The following is a 21601-nucleotide window of genomic DNA, read 5'->3' as shown; positions in this document are numbered from 1 at the left end:
GCTCGCAGCCTCAAAAGGCCTGATGTAAGATGGTTGTTTCCTTCCCTGACCACCTTTGTCTCTATGAGTCCAACTCATTGACTCAGCTCTAGGAGGATGGGAACCTACTGGAAAAGACCCCACCCAACACCACAGGGCTCTCAGAAAGCAGGCAGGGCATGACCTGGATCACCCATCAGCTCAGATGACAGAGATTCTGATGCAGCCTCTCCTCTCAAGCCCTCAGGGACAGCCAACTTCAACCTGCCAGCTTATGGGTGGGGAAAGCAAGATACAGAAATGTTAAGTGACTTGCCCTAAATTGCTCAGCTAACATGCTGCCACCAATTCTACCTGACATCAGAATCCACACTCTTCTCACTATACCAGAGAAGGTACTAGTAGGTGCTGAGTCATAGAAGTGTTCCAGGGAAACAGGGCCCCCCTGGAGGAACAAACAAAGCCAGAGTCAGGGCTAGAGACAACCACACCTTTATTAGTCTTTGCAGCAGGGCAACTAGAGCCCCTATCTACAAGGGAACTTTAGCAGGCTACTCTGGCTACTGGGCAGGGATGTTAGCATTTCTACTAGTGATTGGGACAGGATGGGGGAGGAGACTAGAAGGGGACCAAATGGGGAGACTGCTGGGCCACCTGCAGAGAGGCACATGTGGGGCCTTCAGGACTGAGACGAAGGTGGACCAGGTCCCAGAGGTGAACACTGCCATCTCCCCCAGAGTGAAGGAAGAGACAAAGCCTGAGATGGTGATAGCCACAGCTATGGATAGAGGGCCAAGCTTTTGGGGAATACAAATGCATTTCTTGATGGAGGCACCAACCTACAGCGAGTCACAAAGAGAGCTCACCTGCCCCCCAGGAAGAGGACCCCAGGTTCAGCTCAATTGCTGCCCCAGGCCCCTTGACATGGAAAACAGGTGCTTTCTCAACACTGAAGGAACAAAGGACCCAGAAATCTGGTAGCTGGGAAGGATGGGGCTAAACTCAGGGAGTGTTTTGGGGTTTGGGTATTAAAACAGGCAATATATTCATTATGGTGCAATCATGAAACTTCCCTCCAAAAAGCTCACACCACCCCCCTTAGCCAGCAACCTCCTTAGCCTGGAGGGCCATCATGATCTGACCCCTGCCCACACCCCAGCCCAAATGAACTCCCATTCAATTCTTTGGATGTGCCATTATGTTCACAGCTCTGCACTCTTGCCAACAACTTTCTTTATTCCTAGCCTACCTTCCTCATTCTTTGCCGTCATATTGTCAAAAGACTGATAACTCCACCTTGTAAAGTGTTCGTTTACTCCAGTCTGCCCCACCGAGCCTGGAGCTGCCAGAGGAAAGAACCTGATTCCTGTGTGTCCAATGCCTGGGCAACTTGAAGACCCATGAGTTGCATTTTCTGCATCCTGGCGTGTTTGGGGGAAACATACCCATATGTGTCTACAACGGATTTCTGGGGTGTCTAGCAGTAGATAAAAGAATTTTGAGCTATGTTTATGTCTGGGATGATAGCTTCTTCTGATGTGCGGGGTGAGGGTGGAGAGTGGGAGGAACGATCCGAGCCCAGAAGGGGCTAATGGAAGCTAAGGGGCCAAGTGGGACAGGGCTTGGACGGTGGAGGGTGGGACTAAGCAGGAAAGGGGTCTTTCTGGTCTACGCGCCGGGTCCAGGGCTCAGAACCAGCAGGGCGACCACATGAGCGAGCCGAGTGCTGCACCCGTGGCGGCTCCCGCAAGCATGCTCATGGCCAGGGGGGCGCCCGCGCTGTAGCAAGGATCCTCCCGGACCACTACGTGCGTCACGCCGGGGCCTGCGGAGAGAGAGCCCGTGAGGGCCAGGGACTTAAGAGGAGGGAGCAAAGAGATCATCCGCCTCCTTCTGCTAGACTCCAGCCCAAACCAAGATAAGGCTCAGCCCACTCTCCGGCTCCCCAGTCGGAGAAACTGAGGGCTTGATGCGGGAAGGACGCGCTCTCCGTTCCCACGGCTTCTATGCCCTGGATCTGCTACGGACGTTCTGGGACCGTGGGGCTAGGATGGACTGGCGAGGAAACCCCGGGGTCTCTAAGAAACTCCAGACTGCACCTGATGATGGATGGGCCTTCCCAACCGCCAGACCCTGGGGTGAGAGGAGGTAGTCTTTCCCACATTAGCCACCAGGGGTCGCTACCAGCTCAAGAATGGGTATTGCTGGGCAGCCTGCGAATAGAGGCCGGCCTAGAAAAGAGGTCAGCTCTGGAGTGGGGAGGGGCTCTGGTTCAAGAACTGTTCTGAGTCATGGGATGGGGAGGGGGCCTTGCGGAGGGTCCCACCTGGGAAAATCCATGATCACTAAAAGGGTGGGGCATGGCCCTTACTGATAGACCAGGGGTGGGAATTGAGGCAGAGGGAGGGGTGGGCCAGAGACTTACCATAGGTCGGTCCATAGTAGCTGCGGACATATGCGGCCTCGTGAGCGTTGGGGGGCACAACCTCATAGTAGTCCTGGTAGGGGCTGTAGACGCGCACCTGGGGAGCCCTGCCTGGTCAGCTGCCGGAGAGCTGGGCCCGGCTTTTGTCCCCTCCCCCCCACACCTGGTTCAGGCCCTTCTGGGCCCACAGAGCCACCACACCAAGTTTACAAATGGGTCCCCAGATACCAGCAAGCTCCTGAAGAAAGACCCTACCTCCCCACAAGGCCCTTGTTCTCTAATACTTCAGCCCCTCCATCCAGCTCCCAGTGATGCCATTTTCCTGCCCTGGCTTCCTACCTAGCACTCCCCTGATCAAAAATTCTCCATGGCTCCCTACTTCCTTTGATAGATAGTCTAATATTTGCTAGCAGCTCTCCAGTGATGACACTTGGAGAAACCCAATAGACTTCTCTACTCTCCTGGTTATGGAGAGGGGGGCCTGGGCCTTGGCCAGGAAATACAAGGGGATTGTGGAGAAAGGAAGGGAAAGGAAAGGTAGAGATGGGAAGTAACTAAAGTATTATTAAGCATCCACCATGTTCCAGGTCCTAAGGGAGATGCTGACGTGTTATTTCCTCTCATCCTTACAGCAGGCATTAACTCTACCACACAGCTGGGCATGGAGGCTCAGAGAAGAATGGTCAGTGTTCTCTCTGGGAGGGAGGAATAGACTGTCCACCCTCTTCCCTCCCCCATTAGATTTTTACCAACCCCTCAAAGCCTAATTCAAAAGTCACCCACTCCAGGAAGCCCTTCTGGCCTCAGAAAGAATCCTTTCTTCCTGAGTTCTCTGTGGACTATGCTTGTGCCTCTTGTTCCTAGCCTTCCTCCTGGCCTTTCCTGCCTGCACCCTGAATGTGAGCTGCCTATATTGGCAAGGGGTTGGATTCATTTGTGTTGCCAGCAGGGCCTAGGGAATAGCAAGGACTAATAAATATATGCTGAATTAAATGGAAGCTCTTAATCCAAGACCCTCATTTTATCCATGGGGAACAGACTTGGAACAGACTTCTTAGCCCTCTTGCACCTTATATCTCTAACTGAGCTTAACACCTAAATGGTCCAGGTGGTCCCTTAAAAGTCCAGGTGTCCAAACTTAAACCATCTCAAAGTAATTTCATCATCCTTCAATCCCCCCCAAACCTGCTCCTCTGTGAATGCTTTCCTCTAAATGCCACCACCATGCACTCAAACCAAGACATCAGGTTGGCACCGCTGTCTTCACACACATCTTCCACATCGTATTAGCCATCAGATCTCATGATTTTATCTTCTGAATATGCTCTTCTGTCCATCCTCTTGTCCAGTGCCAAGAGAATAAGCCATTGGTTTATTGGAAATTGTGGGCGACCTTGAAAAGACTTTTCAGAGGAGTGGTTGGAGAAAGAAGCCAGACTATGGAGGACTGAAGAATGGTTGAAAGAGGAGGGATGGAATCAGCATGTCATGACATCTCTTTTAAGAAGTCTGGCTGTAAAGGGGAGTCCTCGAAGCACACTTGTGATTTCAAGTATCCATGCCATTTCCCTTTGAAAGGGATTCCTTACTCACCTTTTTTCATTCAACTACCTAACCTGTCTTTTAGACTCAACTCACATATCACTCTCCCTGAACCTCAGGTTCTGTTAGGGTCCCATCTGGGCACTCACAGCCCTTAGACTTCCATCATCACAGCACCAACCACTCTATGGTGTAATTGTTGTATCCCTGTGAGATGTCTCCTCCGTCAGACTTGAAGAAAACACCCCCTGCCCCCAACAAGGGCAGGGACTGGGTCTAATCAGACCTGATTGGAACATGGTAGGTGCCTAATGTATTGAATTTATCTTAAGTGAGTCAAATACAGGGTCAGACTGGAACTAAGGTCACCCAACTGTAAGTCCAGTTTCAAGTTAGGTACAATGACCAGATCCAGAGCAATGCAGGAGGCTCAGACAAACAATGCTCAGTCTCAAGTGACTTCCCTTACTGGGCTCCTTCCCCAAGGGTGATCCAGTAGGACTTTCTGGTAGGGGTGACCAAGATCTGAGCTCTAAGTCTAGAAGGGGCTAGAGAGATCTAAGCACTCAGAGCCCCAGTTTTACTGGTAGGGAAGTTGAGGTCCAGAGCCTACATCTGCCCTGCACTGTGAGCCAGTGGGCCTGTCAGGCCCTGGAGAAAGTGGAAAACACCATCTCATGTCTCTGTGGGGCACCTGTTTCTACCCTCCAGGCCTAAGAGGCCCAGAGGTAAGCTCATGTGGGTCACCTGGCAATGGGGCAGGCGATTCCCCAGAGACCTCACAGAATCTAAGGGTTTGATCCCGATCCTCTCCCTCTCCAGGCCCAGCCCCTTTTGTAGGTGGGGACAGGGTCAGTCAATCAGGAGGTCACATGCAAATGGACCCCTCCCCTCAGAAAAGCTCAAGTTTATAGCTTTTTAAATTCAATTTTTAGGCATACCCACTTTAAACAAACTTTTATCCTAGTTTGGGTATGGGGGATGCCTCAGAATGCTGGGCTGGGAATCCCAGCCCTGCCACTGATGAATTAAGTGACACGAGTCATGTTATGTAACCTCTCAGAGCTTTAGTTTTCTCATCTGTAAATGAGGACAGTCTTTCCTACCTACACTGCCCACTCCCAAGGCACAGTGAGAATCCAGCAGAACCATGTCTATGCATCTAGGTGGTCCTAGCACTTCTGGGCTCAGTGGTTCTGCAAATCAGAATCGTCAGGAGAAATTTTTTAAACCATAGATTTCCAAGGCCCCACCCAGAACTACAAAATTAGAGCATCCTGAACATCTGAATTGTTAAGTCCGTAAGCGATTCTAATGCACAACCGCATTGAGCACCACTGTGCTAGAAAAGGAGTTCACAGTTGACCACAGGTACTCTAACCCAAGCCCCCTACTGTGCCCACCCCAGGTCAGCCTGAGTGCTGGAGACAGAGAGGGAATTCATCCCCAAATCCTGCTTTCCAGAAACACTGGGGGTGGTGTGTGGCAGGGAGACAGACACAGACTAAATTATAATATGCAGTAGTGAGGCCATAACAGGTTTTTTTTACTCCTTCCTTCCTCTCTTTATTCATTCACTCATTTGCCCATTCAGTGACTACTGCTTGAGGCCTACTTGTACCCCACCCTCATGCACCAGGAATAGGAGGGTCAAAATAGACTGTCCCCATCACTGAGCACCCATTGTGCACCGGCTGTATACCCAGCACTGTGCCAGGTTCCACAGGGGCAGAGCTGACCTAACCTGATCCTTGCCTTGAAGGAAGTTCCAGGTCTCCTGGGAGAATAGAGACAAAAATAAAGGAACTAGAAATCAGGCAGAATGAAGACAGGACTAAGCACTAATGCAGTGGGTTGTGGGTGGGAGTGACAATGCCTGGAGGTCTGGGAAGTCCTCCCTGAGGAGGTGTCAGCCTTTGAGGTGCATCTTAGAGGATACGCATCATTTTGTCACGTGAGTAAGGAAATTAAGGGTCTTTGCAGCAGATACAGCAGCATATGCAAAGGCTGTAGAGACAGAAAAGGTCGGGCATAGCTGAGAGCAGGGGGTTGAGCAAAGCAGTTGGAGTGCAGGGGATGAGGGGGATGAGGTGGGCAAGTCTGGCCCAGGCCAGATTCCGAGGGCCTTGAAAGCAGGGCTGTGGTTGGTGTCCTGTGAACAATCGGGAGCCATGGAATGTTTGTGAGCAGGGAAGGGATGTGACTGGGCCCAGTGTTGGAGGCACATCCTGGTGCCAGAATGGAGGCCGGGAGGGCTGAGCCAGCACTTACCCAGATCCGCCTCTCAAACTTACAGGGGCTCCACGAGCGGGTCACACACCTGACCTTGGGGCAAACCCGACGGCTCCTGGGAGGGACGGTGGCTCCAGCTGGGGCCTGCTCAAGCCACAGAAACCCAAGAAGGGGAGGGAGGGGGGTGTCAGAGGCCCTCTACATCTGGAGAGACTCGGAGCTCTTCACAGGCCCTAGCAGAGCCCTCTGCCAGCTGGGCAAGGGAAGGGGGTATCCTCTTCTTCCTCAGCCCATGGTAATGGTGGGAAGCTCAGAAGGGGTGGTGATTTTGCCAGAGTTACACAGAGAAGACTGATCAGTAGTGTCTCTCCAGAATTAGCCCACCTTCGCCTGTTTCAGGCTGCTGAGGCTCCCCGTCTCCTGGGAGGACAGTACAGCTCTGACCTGCCTGCCCACCCACCTGCACCCATCACTGGCCCCACAGCCTTGCCCCTGACTGTGCCCCCGGCCCTGTGTTCGCTGGTACAGCCAGGGTCAGGGGCTCCTCCTGGAGCCTCCACCCAGAGTGGGGTATAAACCTGCAGGATGTGGAGGGACAAAGCACAGGTCACTCCTATTAGGCACAGGACAGACAGACACAGGCATGAACACTCAGAGATGGGCAGACACAAAGACACAGAGGTACAAACACACCCGGTTCGAGCAAGCCTAGGGACCAGAGGAATGTGCGTGTGTGCGTATGTGTGTGTAGAGCAGGGGGAGGTGGAGTGGAGGGTCAGAGTAGAGAGATTTAGGAAGCAGAGCAGCAGGAAGGTGGATAGGCAGAGAAGACACAAGGCAGCTTCATAGAGTCACAGAGTGCAGAACGGTCAGCTCTCACCTCCTTCCTCCTGCCCCTCTTGGGTGGGACTGATCTACCCTGCGTAAGTGGGATTTGGAGCTCAGAGCCAGGTCCCTCTACCCTGCTGACCACTGCCCCAGCCTCCTCTTACACAGCCTCCACCCAGAAGCCTGAGTCTGCTCCCCAAAGCCTGACCACAGCCCCCCTGCTTAATGCCCTTTATTGCTCCCCACAACCCTCAGGATAAAGTTCAGTTCCTTCACCTGGACTTCAAGGCCGTTTGTGACATGGCTCCTCAGAGGTCATGTCTCCTATTTCTTTCCCTCCACACCTTACCCTCCAGCCAGGCCAGACTCCTGGCCTTGAGACACACATGTGTGCATATATATACTTGCACATACCACTTCCCCACCTCTGCTCATGTAGCTCCTACTGCAGTTAATGCCCTTCCCTCAAAGTCTCACTGACCTAGGTTCCAGTGCAGGCTCTTCCAGTGACTTAAGACTATGAGACTTTTTTTTTTTTTTTTTTTTTTTTTTTTTTTTTTTTTGCGGTATGCGGGCCTCTCACTGTTGTGGCCTCTCCCGTTGCGGAGCACAGGCTCCGGACGCGCAGGCCCAGCGGCCATGGCTCACGGGCTCAGTTGCTCCGCGGCATGTGGGATCTTCCCGGACCAGGGCACGAACCCGTGTCTCCTGCATCGGCAGGCGGATTCTCAACCACTGCGCCACCAGGGAAGCCCAAGACTATGAGACTTTGAACGAGTCAATTCCCCTCTGAACCTCAGCTCCCCAGCTATAAAATGGGACTAAAAATACCAACCCCTACCCCTTCTTATTGAAGATTAAATGATACAACCAATGCCGGGTGGTCAAGCACAATGCCTGGCCCTCAGCAGGTGAATGCCTGAGGGAGTTTCTAAATGCATCCCAGTCTTCCCTGCTACTTCCCAGCAGACTTTTTTTTTTCTAGATGATAAGGAGCTCCACCGTGCCACAGGTAGAAGGAGCAAGCACAGAATCTGGGGTCACAGGCAGATGGGCGTTGAGGCCAAGCTTGGCCCCCCGAGCTCCTCAAAACCACGTCTTTGGGCAGCTCCTCAAAACCATACCTCCATCAATCACTAAGTTCTGTTGATTCTACCTCTTAAATGTGTCTTATCCTCATCAGCTTGTCTCTGCCAGCAAGGCCTTAGTCCAGACCCCCAGGCGGTCACCTGCACACTGTCCCAGCCTTCTAACAGGTCTCCGGGCACCCACTCTTACCCTCTACAATCCATTCCCTACCTACCAGCCAGACTATCTTTTTAAAACTCCACGTCTGGTCTGATCTGCTCATGCCGTTCCTCTGCTTAAAAACTTTCAATGACTTCCCAGTGTTCTTAGCAGAAACCACTATCCTTAACAGAGCTTTTAATGCCTGGCTCTGCTAACCCTCCTTCCCTCATGGCTCTCTCTCTCCCTGAGATCCAGCCACCCCAGCCTTCCTTCTGTTCTTCAACTTGCCAGCATCATAACCCCTCTCAGGGCCTTTGCACCTGCAGTTCCCTCTGCCTGGAAAGCTCTCCCCTTCACCCCACCCCAGCCCTTTCACCCAGTTGATTTCTGTTATCCGTCAGGTCTCATCTTAAGCCTTGTCTGGACTCCCACCTGGATCAGGCCATCAAGGTGGATGCACATTGAATGCACCTTGCCTGTCTCTGTCAGAGAAGTTACCACCCCTGCAATGGAATCACTAACTCTGTAATTTGTGACTTCACGTCTAGCTCCCCATTAGGCTGAGTCCAGGAAGGCGGCAGGGCCCACATCTCCTTAGCTACCCTCTGATACCTGGTCCTTGGCACAGTGCCTGGCACATAGTAGGAACTCAGTAAATATTTGTTGTGTGGATGAATAAAACTCAACCTAATCATCTGCAGAGAGAGAACAATAATCCCAACCTCACAGGACGGTTGAGGGGAGTAGCTGGTATTGTAACTATATCACACCTGACACATAATAGTTGCTGGATAAAAGATAGTTCCTTTCCCCCTGCTCACATGCCACCCCCTTCAACAAGCCTTCTTGGAGGCCTCTCTCTCCCTCCTCCAAGCACCAGTTGGATGTCTTCTGTCCTTTTCCACTCGGTACTCAGTCACTCACATATATGGAAATTGAGAACTGCTGGCTGGCAGAGACCGAATCTGAGTCACCCATGATTCCATGGCAGGTAGGGGTGGGGAGGAGACAGGGAGGGAAGGGGGCTCACCGGGGTGGAGTTCGCCTCCAGCAGTGCCGTCTTCCATGCCCTGCAATGCAAACCCACCAGACCATGAGGAGGGAGTTCAGGAGAAAGGAGATTGGGCCCCACATTTTAGACTTTCCTCCCCAACCCAACCTCTAGCCCTAGTCCCTTGTGAAGGGGGAGATCCTCTTGACTCCCTTGGGTAGACAAAGGTGACCCCCTCTGCTGCTCCAGTCACACAGACAAGCCCTCAGCTGAGCTGCAGCCTCCTAATTCATTCTTAGTCTATAGTCTCTTTCCCTCTAGAAATTCCAGTTTCCCCATCTAGACGAAAGACAGCTGGGGTTGGGTGGTCCCTTAGGAGTTGAGATTCTGACATGCCTAGGCTGGTTCTCTGGCTGCAGCCCACCTCCACATCCCAAACCTACAAACTCAGTTCTCCAGTGCTCTGACCGCAGAGCCCTGGCAACACCCAGTAGACACCGGACAATTGAGCCTTTGTTGGTTGCCATGGCACCTGGCTGGGGTAGACAAGGCAGCTCTGTGCTTTGTCTACCCGGAGCTCAGCCTCCCCTACTCCCACACATCCCATCTCTTTCACTCTCCTATGGCGCAAAGGCCAACTGACCCTCTGCCAGAGAGTGGGAAGGGCAAGAATGTGAGTGAGGAAGACACGCCCAGTCTCTCAGTGTGGATCTGCATCTCACATGGGGGGCCCACAGGCTGCTTCTGTTAGGCAGGTTAGGGTCTATCCCTCAGATCAGAGTACCCCCTGCCCCAGGTCATCTTCTAGGAAGGGAGTGAGAAGGAGGGCCTCTGAGGATGCCATGGGGCTGTCTGTTCCTTTGTATCGCCCCCAAGCCAGGGCTCACCTCAGAGGCTGCTAGATACCCAACTCTGAGTGACCAGGGACCACACACCTGAGGCAGGTATGCACACCCCTCCCCCAACAGTCCTGAATTCATCCCTAACCATATATCAGTTTACTGAATACCATACCAATCACCATGAGCCATTCAAATCCACTCTGCCCAGCCGCCATTGAGACTACCATGCTCATTGGGCTTTGTCTCCTTTTCCTACCTTTAGGGAACTAGAGGCCCAATGAGGAGGAGGCGTCTGGTCATATTCCCCAAGATCCCACCCCATCCTCTCCTGGGAACCACTCACATGGCATCATCCCGGGTCTCTGCACACAGGTGCAGGCGGCCGCCCTCTCGTAGGTTCACGGTCAGCAGGCCATCTCGGCTCCTGCCCTCTGGGGGCTGCACATCTAAAGGCAGACACACATGTATGGGGTTTCCACAGGGCACAGGTTTCCCCAGTAAACCAGAAACAAGAATAGGAACTGACTTCTCTGAGCCCTTTTTACTGGCCACTACCAACCTCGTCTGATCCCACACACTTTCCTTGGGATTCTGCTCAACTCTTTAGACCCTTCCACCTTTCCACATTGCCTGCTTCTCTAGTTACGTATATCTATCTCCCAGTTTCCCTGTATAATTATGGCCTGAGCCTTGATCAAGGAGATTTGCTGTATGACTTTGGGCCAGTCACTTAACTTCTCTGAGCCTCCTTATTTCATTTCATCTTTTTCCATTTCTAGCACTGGAAAGGGCAGGAACTGTGTCTGACTTACCTCTGTGAACCCAGCATAGGGCCCAGGTCCAGCACAGAGTAGGAACTCAATAAGGAACTGATTTCTTAATTCACACCCACATGAACTGGAGGTGATAGAGGCCCAGAAGCAATGTCTATGGAAGGCCTCTGAAAGCCGCAAAGAGCCTTCCACCTGAGAACAGCAGGTGTTCTCAGACAGACACAGTGGGGGGGGGGCATAGTCACAGCGCCAGAGAGAAAGGGGCTCTGCTCACCGTGGCACTCTTGGCCTATCTTTATGTCTCGGACGTTGAAGCGGATGAGCACGCGGTCCTCCTCATCCTGCGCAGTCTCATCGTGGTAGTAGCCCAGGGTTCCATCCAGCCACAGGGCGAACCAATTCCGCTTCCAGCGGCGGAGGATGGAGCCTGTGCGATATTCCAGACCCGCCAGGCAGGCTGATCACAGAGCCTGCTGGGGGGCAGGAGCCCTGGGTGGGTTCCCAGAGTCCCCTTACCCCCGGCCCCCAGTGTTATAACCACCCCATCCTTGCCCATCTACTCCCTGAAATGATGGCAGGGCCTCTCTCTGTCTTGCTCACCCATTGCCTCCCACTGGGCCTAACACATAGTCAGGGCTGCATAAATGTGCTGAATGGTAAATGAATGATCAGATTCTTTCCTTGGGGGAAGATGGAAGTCTTTTTTTTTTTTTTTAAGTGTCACAAGACATGGAGTACCTCCACAAATTTAAATCCATGTCCAATTGAACATTTGTTTCTATATGTACAGTTTGTCAGAGAAAAAGCATTAAGTTGTTTTTGTATGAATGCAGAATATAATTTATGCAAAAATTAACAGAAAACAACTAGTCATCAAGTGCTTGCCTTAAGGAAACCCTTAGTTTCCATTGCATCCATTCTGCTGAGGGGTGTACAATTATTGCTTATAATTGTGAGCATACTTGAAAAAAAAGGCCAAGCCCCAGGTGACAGTCATTTGTGTAGTGTCTGCCTCTTCCACCAAATGGGGAGCAGTCTGCCTCTTCTACCAAATTGGCCATAGCTCACCTCACCTGTCCCGGCACCCTGGACTGTTTGCTGAACTGAATGAAGTGAGTACGGGTCATAGGGTGTGGGGAGCTCCTAGCCCGGGACAGATCTGATTCAGATCATGACTCTGGTCGGAGGTGAGTCTGGAAGCCTGAGCCCTAGCTTTAGACATTTTGTGACTAGAAATCTTAACAGAAAAGGGTAAAGACATAAGAGATCTTCTTAGAGCTTTACAAATTCCAAAGCACAGAGGCATTTTTCATTTTGTTCTGCGCCTTGTTCTGTGGCCAGCCCTGGGTATGGGTGCTATGGACACACAGAGAATTAAACCCAGTCCCTGCACTTGAGGTGCTCACAATCTGGAGCCAGTATGAGGTGGGGGAGTGGTGAGGCCCACAGGTAAAGATGGTTATATATTTATCGGGGCTATAACGGGTATGTATGAGGCACTGGGAATGAAGAAGGGGGGCCACTAACCCAGCTTGGTGCTACAGCAGGGGCTGGGGTGGTGAGGAGAGAAAAGGCAGAGAAGGCTCCTCACAGAAGGGGACATCTGAGCTGGGTCTTGAAGAATAAATAGTTTACCAAGCAGTCAGGAATGTGAAGGACATTCCAGGCAGAGAGAAGATTATGGACAAAGGAGGGGAGGATAAAAAGGGCATGATATCTTGGGAGAAGGGTTCACTGTGCAGGTCCAACAGGCCACTTTCCTCATCCCTGCCCCTGGACAAGGTGCAGGACAGATGAGGGCTTGGCCCAGGGTCACTCACTCTGTCTCCACAGCCAGCCGCCCCTCACCAGGGCCATTTCCTCAAAAGGACTTTCCAGGGCAGAGTCAGGCGGAACCTGTCAGAGGAGCCACAGGCGGAACCTGTCAGAGGAGCCACAGGACGCGCGGGCCTCATCAGCTGCTCCACAGCAGCTCCTCAGAGAAAAGCCCCCATCCCTGTTATCCCTGGGGGAGCCACTGAGGAAACATTTAAAGGAGTGTGAGTAAACAAACAAGGGCAGGCCTGTCTGTCTCCTCCCCATTCTCTGCTCCAGGCACATAATGGGAGCACTGTGCTTGTGGGGTCAGCAGGGCAGCCACCCGCTGCGCTGGGGTGGGGCTGGGGGTCAGAAGCCTGGATTCCAATCTCAGCCCCATAACCTTGACCGAGTCCCTTCTCCCTGGCCTCCACTTCCAGATCTGTAAAAGCATGTCCATCAGGCAGGTAGAGACTGAAGTGAGGAACTCTTAAAATGTTAGAAACCTTGGAATTTTGAAACGCTGGCAGCAGAGAATATTAGAATCATGGCAATGAATGAGGGACCTTCATGATAAGAGAAGCCTCCCTCACATTTGAACCCCACCAGAGCCATTTACAAAGTGCATAAAATAATAGTTCAACAGCAACTATGATTGATCGAGCACTATGTGCCAGGTATACTTCTCAAGTGCTTTCATCTAGTATCTCGTTGAAGCCCCACAATAATCCTTGTTATTCCCAGGAAACTGGGGCCTGGAGAGGTCCAGTCACTTGCGCAGATTTGCTTGGTTATTAAGCAGTGGAGCCAGGATTCACACCCAGCAGTCCTGGCTTCTAACCATTATTCTAGTGTGAGCTTTTAAAACTCCCTATACACAGGTCATACCCAGTAATAATTAAATCAGAATATCTGGAAGAAGGAGGTAAGCACTGATAGTCTTCAAATATACCCAGGTGATTCAGTGTACAGCAAAGTTTGGGCCCCACTGCAACTCTATTGGGTACTTTACTAGATGGGTAGGATCTTTACTCCTATTTTACAGATGGACAAACTGAGCTATAGCATGTGACTTGTCCATGTGTGTGATGGAGCTTAGATTGGAATCCAGGTGCCCTCTGTTCTTGAGCGCGGCTTACTTTTGAGCTGGTGCCTTTGCCCCTCCCCCCACTAGCTCGCACCTGTTGCTGCGCAGCAAGGGCTGGCTGGCACACCTGGGTTGGAAGGCCCGGGCTTGTCCCTGCTTCTCTTGCTGCTCCCTCCCATATTCAAGCTCAGACACAGGTCAGATAAGACGGCCAGGTGCAAACTCCCTCTCCAACCCCCCTTGATGCACCCACCTGTCTACACCTGTTGCGACGCTGCTGCCAAAACGGCCGCTACTTGGTGCTGCGGCCTCCCAACCCGCCGCGCCTGCGCTTTGTGCGCCCCAGAGCGCCCGGGGCTGTTCACTCCCCAGGCTGCGCCCAGGGTCTAGCTGCCTCGGGGCCCGCCCTCCGGTCCCGCCCCGCCACCAGGGAGGGGGCGGGGCGTGTAGAGATGTGCGACAGGAGGCCTTCTGGGACTTGTAGTCTGCAGGCCTAGATGTGGGTAATCAATATATACAGCCTCTCGTGGGTGGTAGCCCTGTGCCCAACCGGAGCACAGGTGAGAAGCCGCACCTGCGATTTTATTTTGCTATTAAGTCATTATTTTGTTCATTCATTTATCATGAAATACTTTTTTCCCCAAGAATCTTGAGCTCTAATTTTCTAGAAAAATGTAAATTACAAGGAGAAACCAGGCTCCTAGCTTTGCCATGTTTTCTTGATACTCAGTTTGTGCCTGGCACCGGGCATTAGTGGAGGGCACAAAAAAGCATCCGACAAGGCCCTTCCTCTTCTTTTCCCAGCTTTCCGTCTGGTAGAGGAGACAACATAAACACACAATTAAAGCACAGGGTATGATTTGACAATGGGAAAGAAGACTCTGACCAAGAGGTTCAGAAAGGCTTCCCAGAGGAAGCTGAAAGAGGTCTTGAAGGATGAGTATGAGTGTCCAGTATTCAGCGTGTTTGGAAAGTAGAGTGCAGGGGTGGGGGTGGGGAGGGCATGGGGATCAGCAGGAGATGAAGCTGCAGGGGTTGCAAGGATATAACATGAAGGTCTTGGATGACAGGCTCAGGAGCTTGGGCATTATGACATAGTGACTGGAACTTGGGCTTGCGGGTTTCAAGGTGAGGAGTTAGGTGGTTCAATTTATGGATTGGAAAGGTATTTCTAGGACAGTCAAAAATGGATTGAAAGGGGCCCAACTAGAGAAAGAAGACTGTTTTCTCTATCTACCACCACAGTCTGTTCTTCCAGGATCATTTCCTTGAATAGCTCAGCCCCACAAACCCCCACCTAGGAGCAGACCCAGGATGTCATTCAGAGGATAGAGCTTGTCAGGGCCTGAAAGATCCCTTGAGAACGGAACCCACCCTGCCCTGGGCCCTTTCTCCTGTCTCAGAGATCTCTTTCTTACCGGAGCTGCAGGGCTCATGGTTCCAGGGCGTCCAGAGCAGCATGTCCCGGAAGGCTTCTACAGGGGGACATTTCCCTAAGCGCCTTGGAGATAAGGGGATCAGGAAGGTGCTACCAAGTGGAAACCGGAAGGGGGTGGCAAAGAGAGGGGGCACATAGATCCTAGGGAAAGCCGTCCTTTCTCTTCAGTTCCAAGCCCACCGACTGATCCCCTATTTGACCTTCAGTTCACTGGATAACAAGTCATCTGTGATTCGTAGGTGGTCTTGGACTAGTATCGCTCAGATTCCCGGTGGGGGGCGGAGCCAGCCCTCCTCCCTTGGTCGGGGGCGGGGCTCAATCCCCCTCCAGCCGGGCTTGACTGCCATCACCCCAGTCCTGGATGCACAGCTTGGCTCTTTAAGCTTCCCTGTCTTGCTCCTGGTTTTCTGTAATCCTGACCTCAAGCTAACCCGGTGCCTCGGACCTTCATGCAGTGCGTGCCTTTCTGGGGGATCCGCCAGGGCTGATCCTATCTGCCTCTGAGCTCATCCTCTCCGTGCAGCCCCAGGAATCAGTTCTCCTAAACCACGCTGTTTTCTATCCTGGTGTCTGTCTGGAATGTCCCACCCCTACCTGCTCCAGACCACAGTTGCCGCCGCTACTGCAGAATGACGGAAAGGAGGGAGGGTAGGGTGGAGCTGGCCTCAGGGAATCTGGGCGCTGCCCCTCTTCCCTGCTCCCCTTGGTGGCTCCTTCAAAGAGGGATGGGGTGGGGAAACAGTGCAGACAGCTCCCAGATGACATTCTCTGGATTTAGTAACAGATGAAAAGAGAAGATTTTTCCAGCATCAGTGTGGAATTCAGGGAAAGGTCTCCCCACGCCCCAACCAAAGAGGGGGGCGCTCTGATGAGAAAAAAAGGGAAAGGGGAAAGGATGCTTGGCAAACTAAAACCACAGATGCCACTACAGAATCTAAACGCAGCATGACCTGACATAAATCTCTAAAATGCTGGTCAATGACCCTCTTTGAGAAGCTGATAAATGTTGTAGACGCTGCCCAGGAAAAAATGCACACACATCACATTTTGCATATAATTCCTGGGGCTTCGTAGACCCCTGAAGCTATGATGATTACTACTGAGATTGTTTTTAATCTTCACAGCTGTGCAGATGGGTGGGAAGAGTGTGGATTGACAAGTGAGAAGTGCTGAGAGCATAGTAGGAAACAGCTTCAGCAGTACTGGCTTTGAGAGGCTGTTTAATTAACTACAATGTATTGAGACCAAAAAGCCAACAAGTTAACTTTTACATTTCTGTTGTAACTGTGGTACATAGAGCCATTAGCAGAGGGAAAAGTATTTTGCTATTTCAAATGTCTCTGGTGGATGAACAGCTCATGGATAATATATTGTTTAGAGAATAGTGGGCTGGCTTATCAAATTAAAATTTACTACTTACATTTTCTAGAGAGTATAATATAATGAGAATAATTTATCTCTTTATCAAAAAATTCTGAAATTTATATCAAAATGCAATTGGAGCAAAACCTCTTATGTAAAAGTTTAAAAATAATTTTAGTGAGATATAATTTACATACTATGAAATTCACTCTTTTAAAGTACACAATTCACTGTTCTGATATATTCACAGAGTTGTGCAACCATCACCGCTATCTAGTTTCAGATCATTTTCAACACCCCAAAAAGAAACTTGTAATGGTCAGGCCACTCAAGATGGCTGTTCTCTTACTCTCTGTGAATCCCCTGCAGGACCAGTGCCTGCTTCACCTAAACCCTACGCAAATGACTGACCTTCCTACGTACTTGCCCCAGGCCCCAGCTGGTAATTGTTCTTATCAAAGGGGCAGTGATACTGGTTTCCCTGGTAACTAATGAGCCCACCAGACATCAATTCCCCTATAACTGGTAATCTTCCCTTACCGCGGGAGGGAAGACTGCCACCATATCCTGCCCGCCATCTGCTGCGCATAGTGGGGTGTCACTCTAGGACCTTGCTTTGGACGTGTAAGCACCCACATCCATTAAACCATCGATGTCTCTGTTGATGACTTTGGGCTCTTTCTTCAGTCTTGAAGCTGGGCAAGCACAGGGGCACAACCCAACAAAACTCTATCCTGGGACTTCCCTGGCAGTGCAGTGGTTAACACTCTGCGCTTCCACTTCAGGGGGTGCGGGTTCGATCCCTGGTTGGGGAAATAAGATCTCATATGCCATGCAGCCCAGCAAAAAACACAACAAAACAAAACTCTATATCCTCTAGCAGTCACTCGCAATCCCCTTTCTCCCCAGCCCCTGCCAACCACTACTTTGTATGAATTTGCCTATTCTGAACATTACATATGTGACCTTTCATGATCTGCTTCTACTTTATATGAATTTGCCTATTCTGAACATTGTATATGTTACCTTTCATGATTTGCTTCTTTCACTTAATGTTTTCTAGTTTCATCCATGTTGTAGCAGGTATCAGTACAGCTGACCCTCTGTATCTGCAGGGAATTGGTTCCAGGACTCCCCAAAACACACACACCAAAATCCTCAGGTGCTCAAGTCCCTTATATAAAATGGCATAATATTTGCATATAGCCTACACACATCCACATCCTATACTTTATTTTATTAAATTTATTTTATTTTATTATTATTATTATTTTTTGGCTGTGTTGGGTCTTTGTTGCTCCGCGCGGGCTTTCTCTTCCTGCAGTGCGGGGGCTACTCTTCGTTGAGGTGAGCGGGCTTCTCATTGTGGTGGCTTCTCTTGTTGCGGAGCATGGGCTCTAGACGCGTGGGCTTCATTAGTTGCAGCACAGGGGCTCGCTAGTTGTGGCTCACGGGCTCTAGAGCACAGGCTCAGTAGTTGTGGCGCACGGGCTTAGTTGCTCCTGTGGCATGTGGGATCTTCCCAGACCAGGGCTCGAACCCGTGTCCCCTGCATTGGCAGGCAGATTCTTTTTTTTTTTTTTTTTGCGGTATGCGGGCCTCTCACTGTTGTGGCCTGTCCCGTTGCGGAGCACAGGCTCCGGACGCGCAGGCCTAGCGGCCATGGCTCACGGGCTTGGTTGCTCCGCGGCATGTGGGATCTTCCCGGACCAGGGCACGAACCCGTGTCTCCTGCATCGGCAGGCGGACTCTCAACCACTGCGCCACCAGGGAAGCCCATGGCAGGCAGATTCTTAACCACTGTGCCATCAGGGAAGCCCCACACATCCTATACTTTAAAATATCTCTAGATTACTTATAATACCTAAAACAATGTAAATACTGTGGAAATAGTTGCAAATACAATGTGTTTTTACAACTATGTAAATTTGCCTTCCCTAGGCAAATTCAAATTTTGCTTTTGGCACTTACTGGAACCCCCCACCCCCCCACCCTACGCGGACCTCTCACTGTCGTGGCCTCTCCCGTTGCAGAGCACAGGCTCCGGACGCGCAGGCTCAGTGGCCACGGCTCACGGGTCCAGCCGCTCTGCGGCATGTGGGATCTTCCCGGACTGGGGAGCGAACCCGTGTTCCCTGTATCGGCAGGCGGACCCTCAACCACTGCGCCACCAAGGAAGCCCTGGAATTTTTTAAAATATATTTTTGATCTGTAGTTGATTGAATTTGCAGGTGCAGAACCTGCTGGTATGGAGGGTTGACTGTACTTCATTTCTTTTTATTGATGAATAACATTCATCAATAATACAATGTTTTATTTATCCATTCATTAGTTAATAGACATTTTCGATTTCTACCTTTCAGCTATTATCAACAATACTGCTATGAATATTTGTGTACAAGTATTTGGATGGACATATGTTTTTATTCCTCTTGGGTATGATATTGCAGAATCATATGGTAACTGTTTCACATTTTGAGGAACTGTCAAACTATTTTCCAAAGTGGCTACACCATTTTACAATCCCACCAGCAATCCATGAGCATTCCAGTTTTTCTCATCCTCAACAACCCTTGTTACTGTCTCTCTTTTTGATTACAGCCATCCCAGCAGGTGAAAAGTATTGTTTGTTGTTTTGATTTGCATTTCCCTAGTGATCAGTGTTGTTGAGCATCTTCATGTGCTTATTAGCCATTTGTATATTTTCTTTGGAGAAATGTTTCTTCTCCATTTTTCAGTTGGATTGTTCTTTACTGTAAAAATTATTTTAACTTAAAATGTAGATAATTTTCAAATAACTTTGAAGAAAAAAATGAAATGGTCTTGCAGTGTTTCAGAGGTTTGAGTAGAAAGAAGGGTTACGTTCAGGCTCAAAGAACCTGGAAAGTAACGTACTTCCATTTCCTGGACAGGAATGTCCAGAGAAAAACCCAGCCCATGAGGGAAGATAAGAAGGACAGCAATCTCTTAGTGGAAAGCCATCCCTGAGGGCTTCATCCAGGCTTCTGGCATGGGAGGCAGTTAGTTTTATTTGTTTTATGTCTAGGCTATAATACCCATTATTCAATCAAAATGCTAATAATCTAGGCATTACTGTGAAGGTATTTTGTAGACGTGGTTAACCTCTACAATCAGTTGACTTTAAGTAAAGGAGATTATCCTTGATGATCATCCAATTAGTCAAAGGGCCTTAAGAGCAAAATGGAGATTTCCCTGAGGAAGAAGACTATATAGTCTGTGGACTATAGTCTCAGCCCCTGACTGAGAGTTTCCAGTCTGCTGGCCTGCACTACAGGTTTCAAGCTTGCCAGCCCTCACACTTGCATAAACCAATTCCTTGAGATAAATCTCTTTATATATGTATGTATAGCCTACTGGTTCTGTTTCTCTAGAGATCCCTGACTAATACAGGGAGGAAGATGTCTTCTTGTCAGGAACTCCCTGTTTGAATGTATTGGAAACACCAGATTTGGGAATGGAGGAAGAAAGCCTGGCAGCCAAGGAGAGGGTCTGAGGGGAGGGGTGTTGAGACCCTCCTATCTCAGAAGAAACAGCACCCCATGCCCAGAGATAAGGGCTTGCAAATGCTCCCTGGAAAATTCTCCATCTGGATCATCAGATGCATGAGGAACCACTTCTAGAAGCTCACTGTTTCCATTGTTGTTTGTCTCATATCTGCAATGTTTTGTCTTGAGATGAAGAGGTTTCTTTCAGCCTCCTGTGCTCTTGTCCAGTGATCAGGACCTTTTGGTTCAAGGGAGATAATTTGGTTTTGAGAACAAATGATGCTTTCCAGCTTTTCGTAAAGGTCTTTGATTTGCTCTCTGAAGGTCTTCAGCTCTTCATTTGCTTCAGAACTTTCTTCCTCTTGTTCCAAGTAATGATCTTCCTTCATTCTTCCTTCATTTTTCTGTGAAGAAATTATCCTTCACAGATAATTTCCCAAGAGACTCCATTTCTTTCTCTTGACAAAGTTCAGTCACTTCATTTCCTCTTCCCTGAAGACTTTGATATGCACTTTTTCAAAAGTCAAGATTTGCTCAGCCTGAATACTTCTAAGATGATTAGTCATGTCGGCTTTTGTGTTTCCTTCTTTAGCAATGTTGATGTAGAATTGATTTCTCCCTCCATCTTGGATGTTTAAATGCACACTCAGAGTTTTCAACATCAGTCAGTTTCCTCCTGGCTCCTCTGGTCTGGTCATAAATACTGTCTCTACTTCCCAAGTCCAAGTCATTATCTGTGTTCTCTTCTCCAAGGGGAGCTGTCAGGTCTTTCATCTTTAGCCAACATTCCTTCAGAGACTTGACCTGACTCCTCACACATGCCCTGGAGTTCTGTATGAAGGTTCTGAATCTTTCTTTTGTTGCATCAAGTTTGCTTTTGCTTTTTCCACTTGTATTTTTGATGGATTTGGTTTCTGCTTCCAGACACAGGATCTTTTTCATGTTATAAGAGATTGGCGGGCTTCCCTGGTGGCACAGTGGTTGAGAGTCCGCCTGCCGATGCAGGGGACGCGGGTTCGTGCCCCGGTCTGGGAAGATCCCACATGCTGCGGAGCGGCTGGGCCCGCGAGCCATGGCCGCTGAGCCTGCGTGTCCCGAACCTGTGCTCCGCAATGGGAGAGGCCACAACAGTGAGAGGCCCGCATACCACACACACACAAAAAAAGAGATTGGCTTATCTTGATATGAATATTGAAGTTTTTTTTTTTTCCTAGCTGGTTTGCTATTAATCATAAGATGGACTAAATCATGTGGTTAGGCATTTCCAGGGTGTCAGGCACTTCTTTCATTGCAGTGTGAAACTGACAAGGCCTTTTATTTTATTACAGCTAGTGCTGAATTGTTAACAGTGTGTTCCTTGACTCCTTGTACAAAAAAATTCTGCCTAAAACCAAGAGAACTGTTAACACATATACTGTCATGGCACATGGAACCATCTCCCATTGATGCCCAGGAGAGTGAGACGTGGTCTTACATTGTCAGGTACTCCCGCACAGAACTCTGCAGAGGCTCCCAAGTTTACCAACACTGCAGCTCCGTGTCAGGACAAAGCCCCTCCACGATATCTAG

At 50.0% G+C, this 21601-nt stretch overlaps 1 protein-coding gene and 1 long non-coding RNA gene across 9 annotated transcripts in view; one reads left to right on the top strand and one right to left on the bottom strand.

The window, feature by feature from the left end:
* LOC136794517 (uncharacterized) overlaps positions 1–21601 on the top strand; it is a 49402-nt gene that overhangs the window by 13214 nt on the left and 14587 nt on the right. The gene's annotated exons all lie outside the window — the stretch shown is intronic.
* PLEKHB1 (pleckstrin homology domain containing B1) lies at positions 456–15891 on the bottom strand. 8 transcript variants are annotated; one of them, XM_067038874.1, is made up of 8 exons: positions 15145–15891; positions 12663–12763; positions 11117–11269; positions 10413–10515; positions 9267–9306; positions 6218–6322; positions 2405–2501; positions 456–1804 (listed from the first exon to the last, which is right to left on the bottom strand). In XM_067038874.1, the coding sequence occupies exons 2-8, from the start codon at positions 12697–12699 to the stop codon at positions 1668–1670; spliced, it is 672 nt and encodes a 223-aa protein (XP_066894975.1). In that variant the 5' UTR covers positions 12700–12763; positions 15145–15891; the 3' UTR covers positions 456–1667. The 8 variants fall into 8 exon arrangements, with proteins under 8 accessions (XP_066894975.1, XP_066894977.1, XP_066894973.1 ...); XM_067038876.1 differs by lacking the exon at positions 6218–6322 and adding an exon at positions 13980–14219 and having other exon boundaries at positions 12663–12738; positions 15145–15429; XM_067038872.1 differs by having other exon boundaries at positions 12663–12738; positions 15145–15377.

The sequence above is a fragment of the Kogia breviceps genome, chromosome 7 (assembly GCF_026419965.1).
Source record: "Kogia breviceps isolate mKogBre1 chromosome 7, mKogBre1 haplotype 1, whole genome shotgun sequence".
Lineage (NCBI taxonomy): Eukaryota > Metazoa > Chordata > Mammalia > Artiodactyla > Physeteridae > Kogia > Kogia breviceps.
The sequence above is the reverse complement of the archived record's forward strand: the minus strand, read 5'-3'. Positions and strand labels throughout refer to the sequence as shown.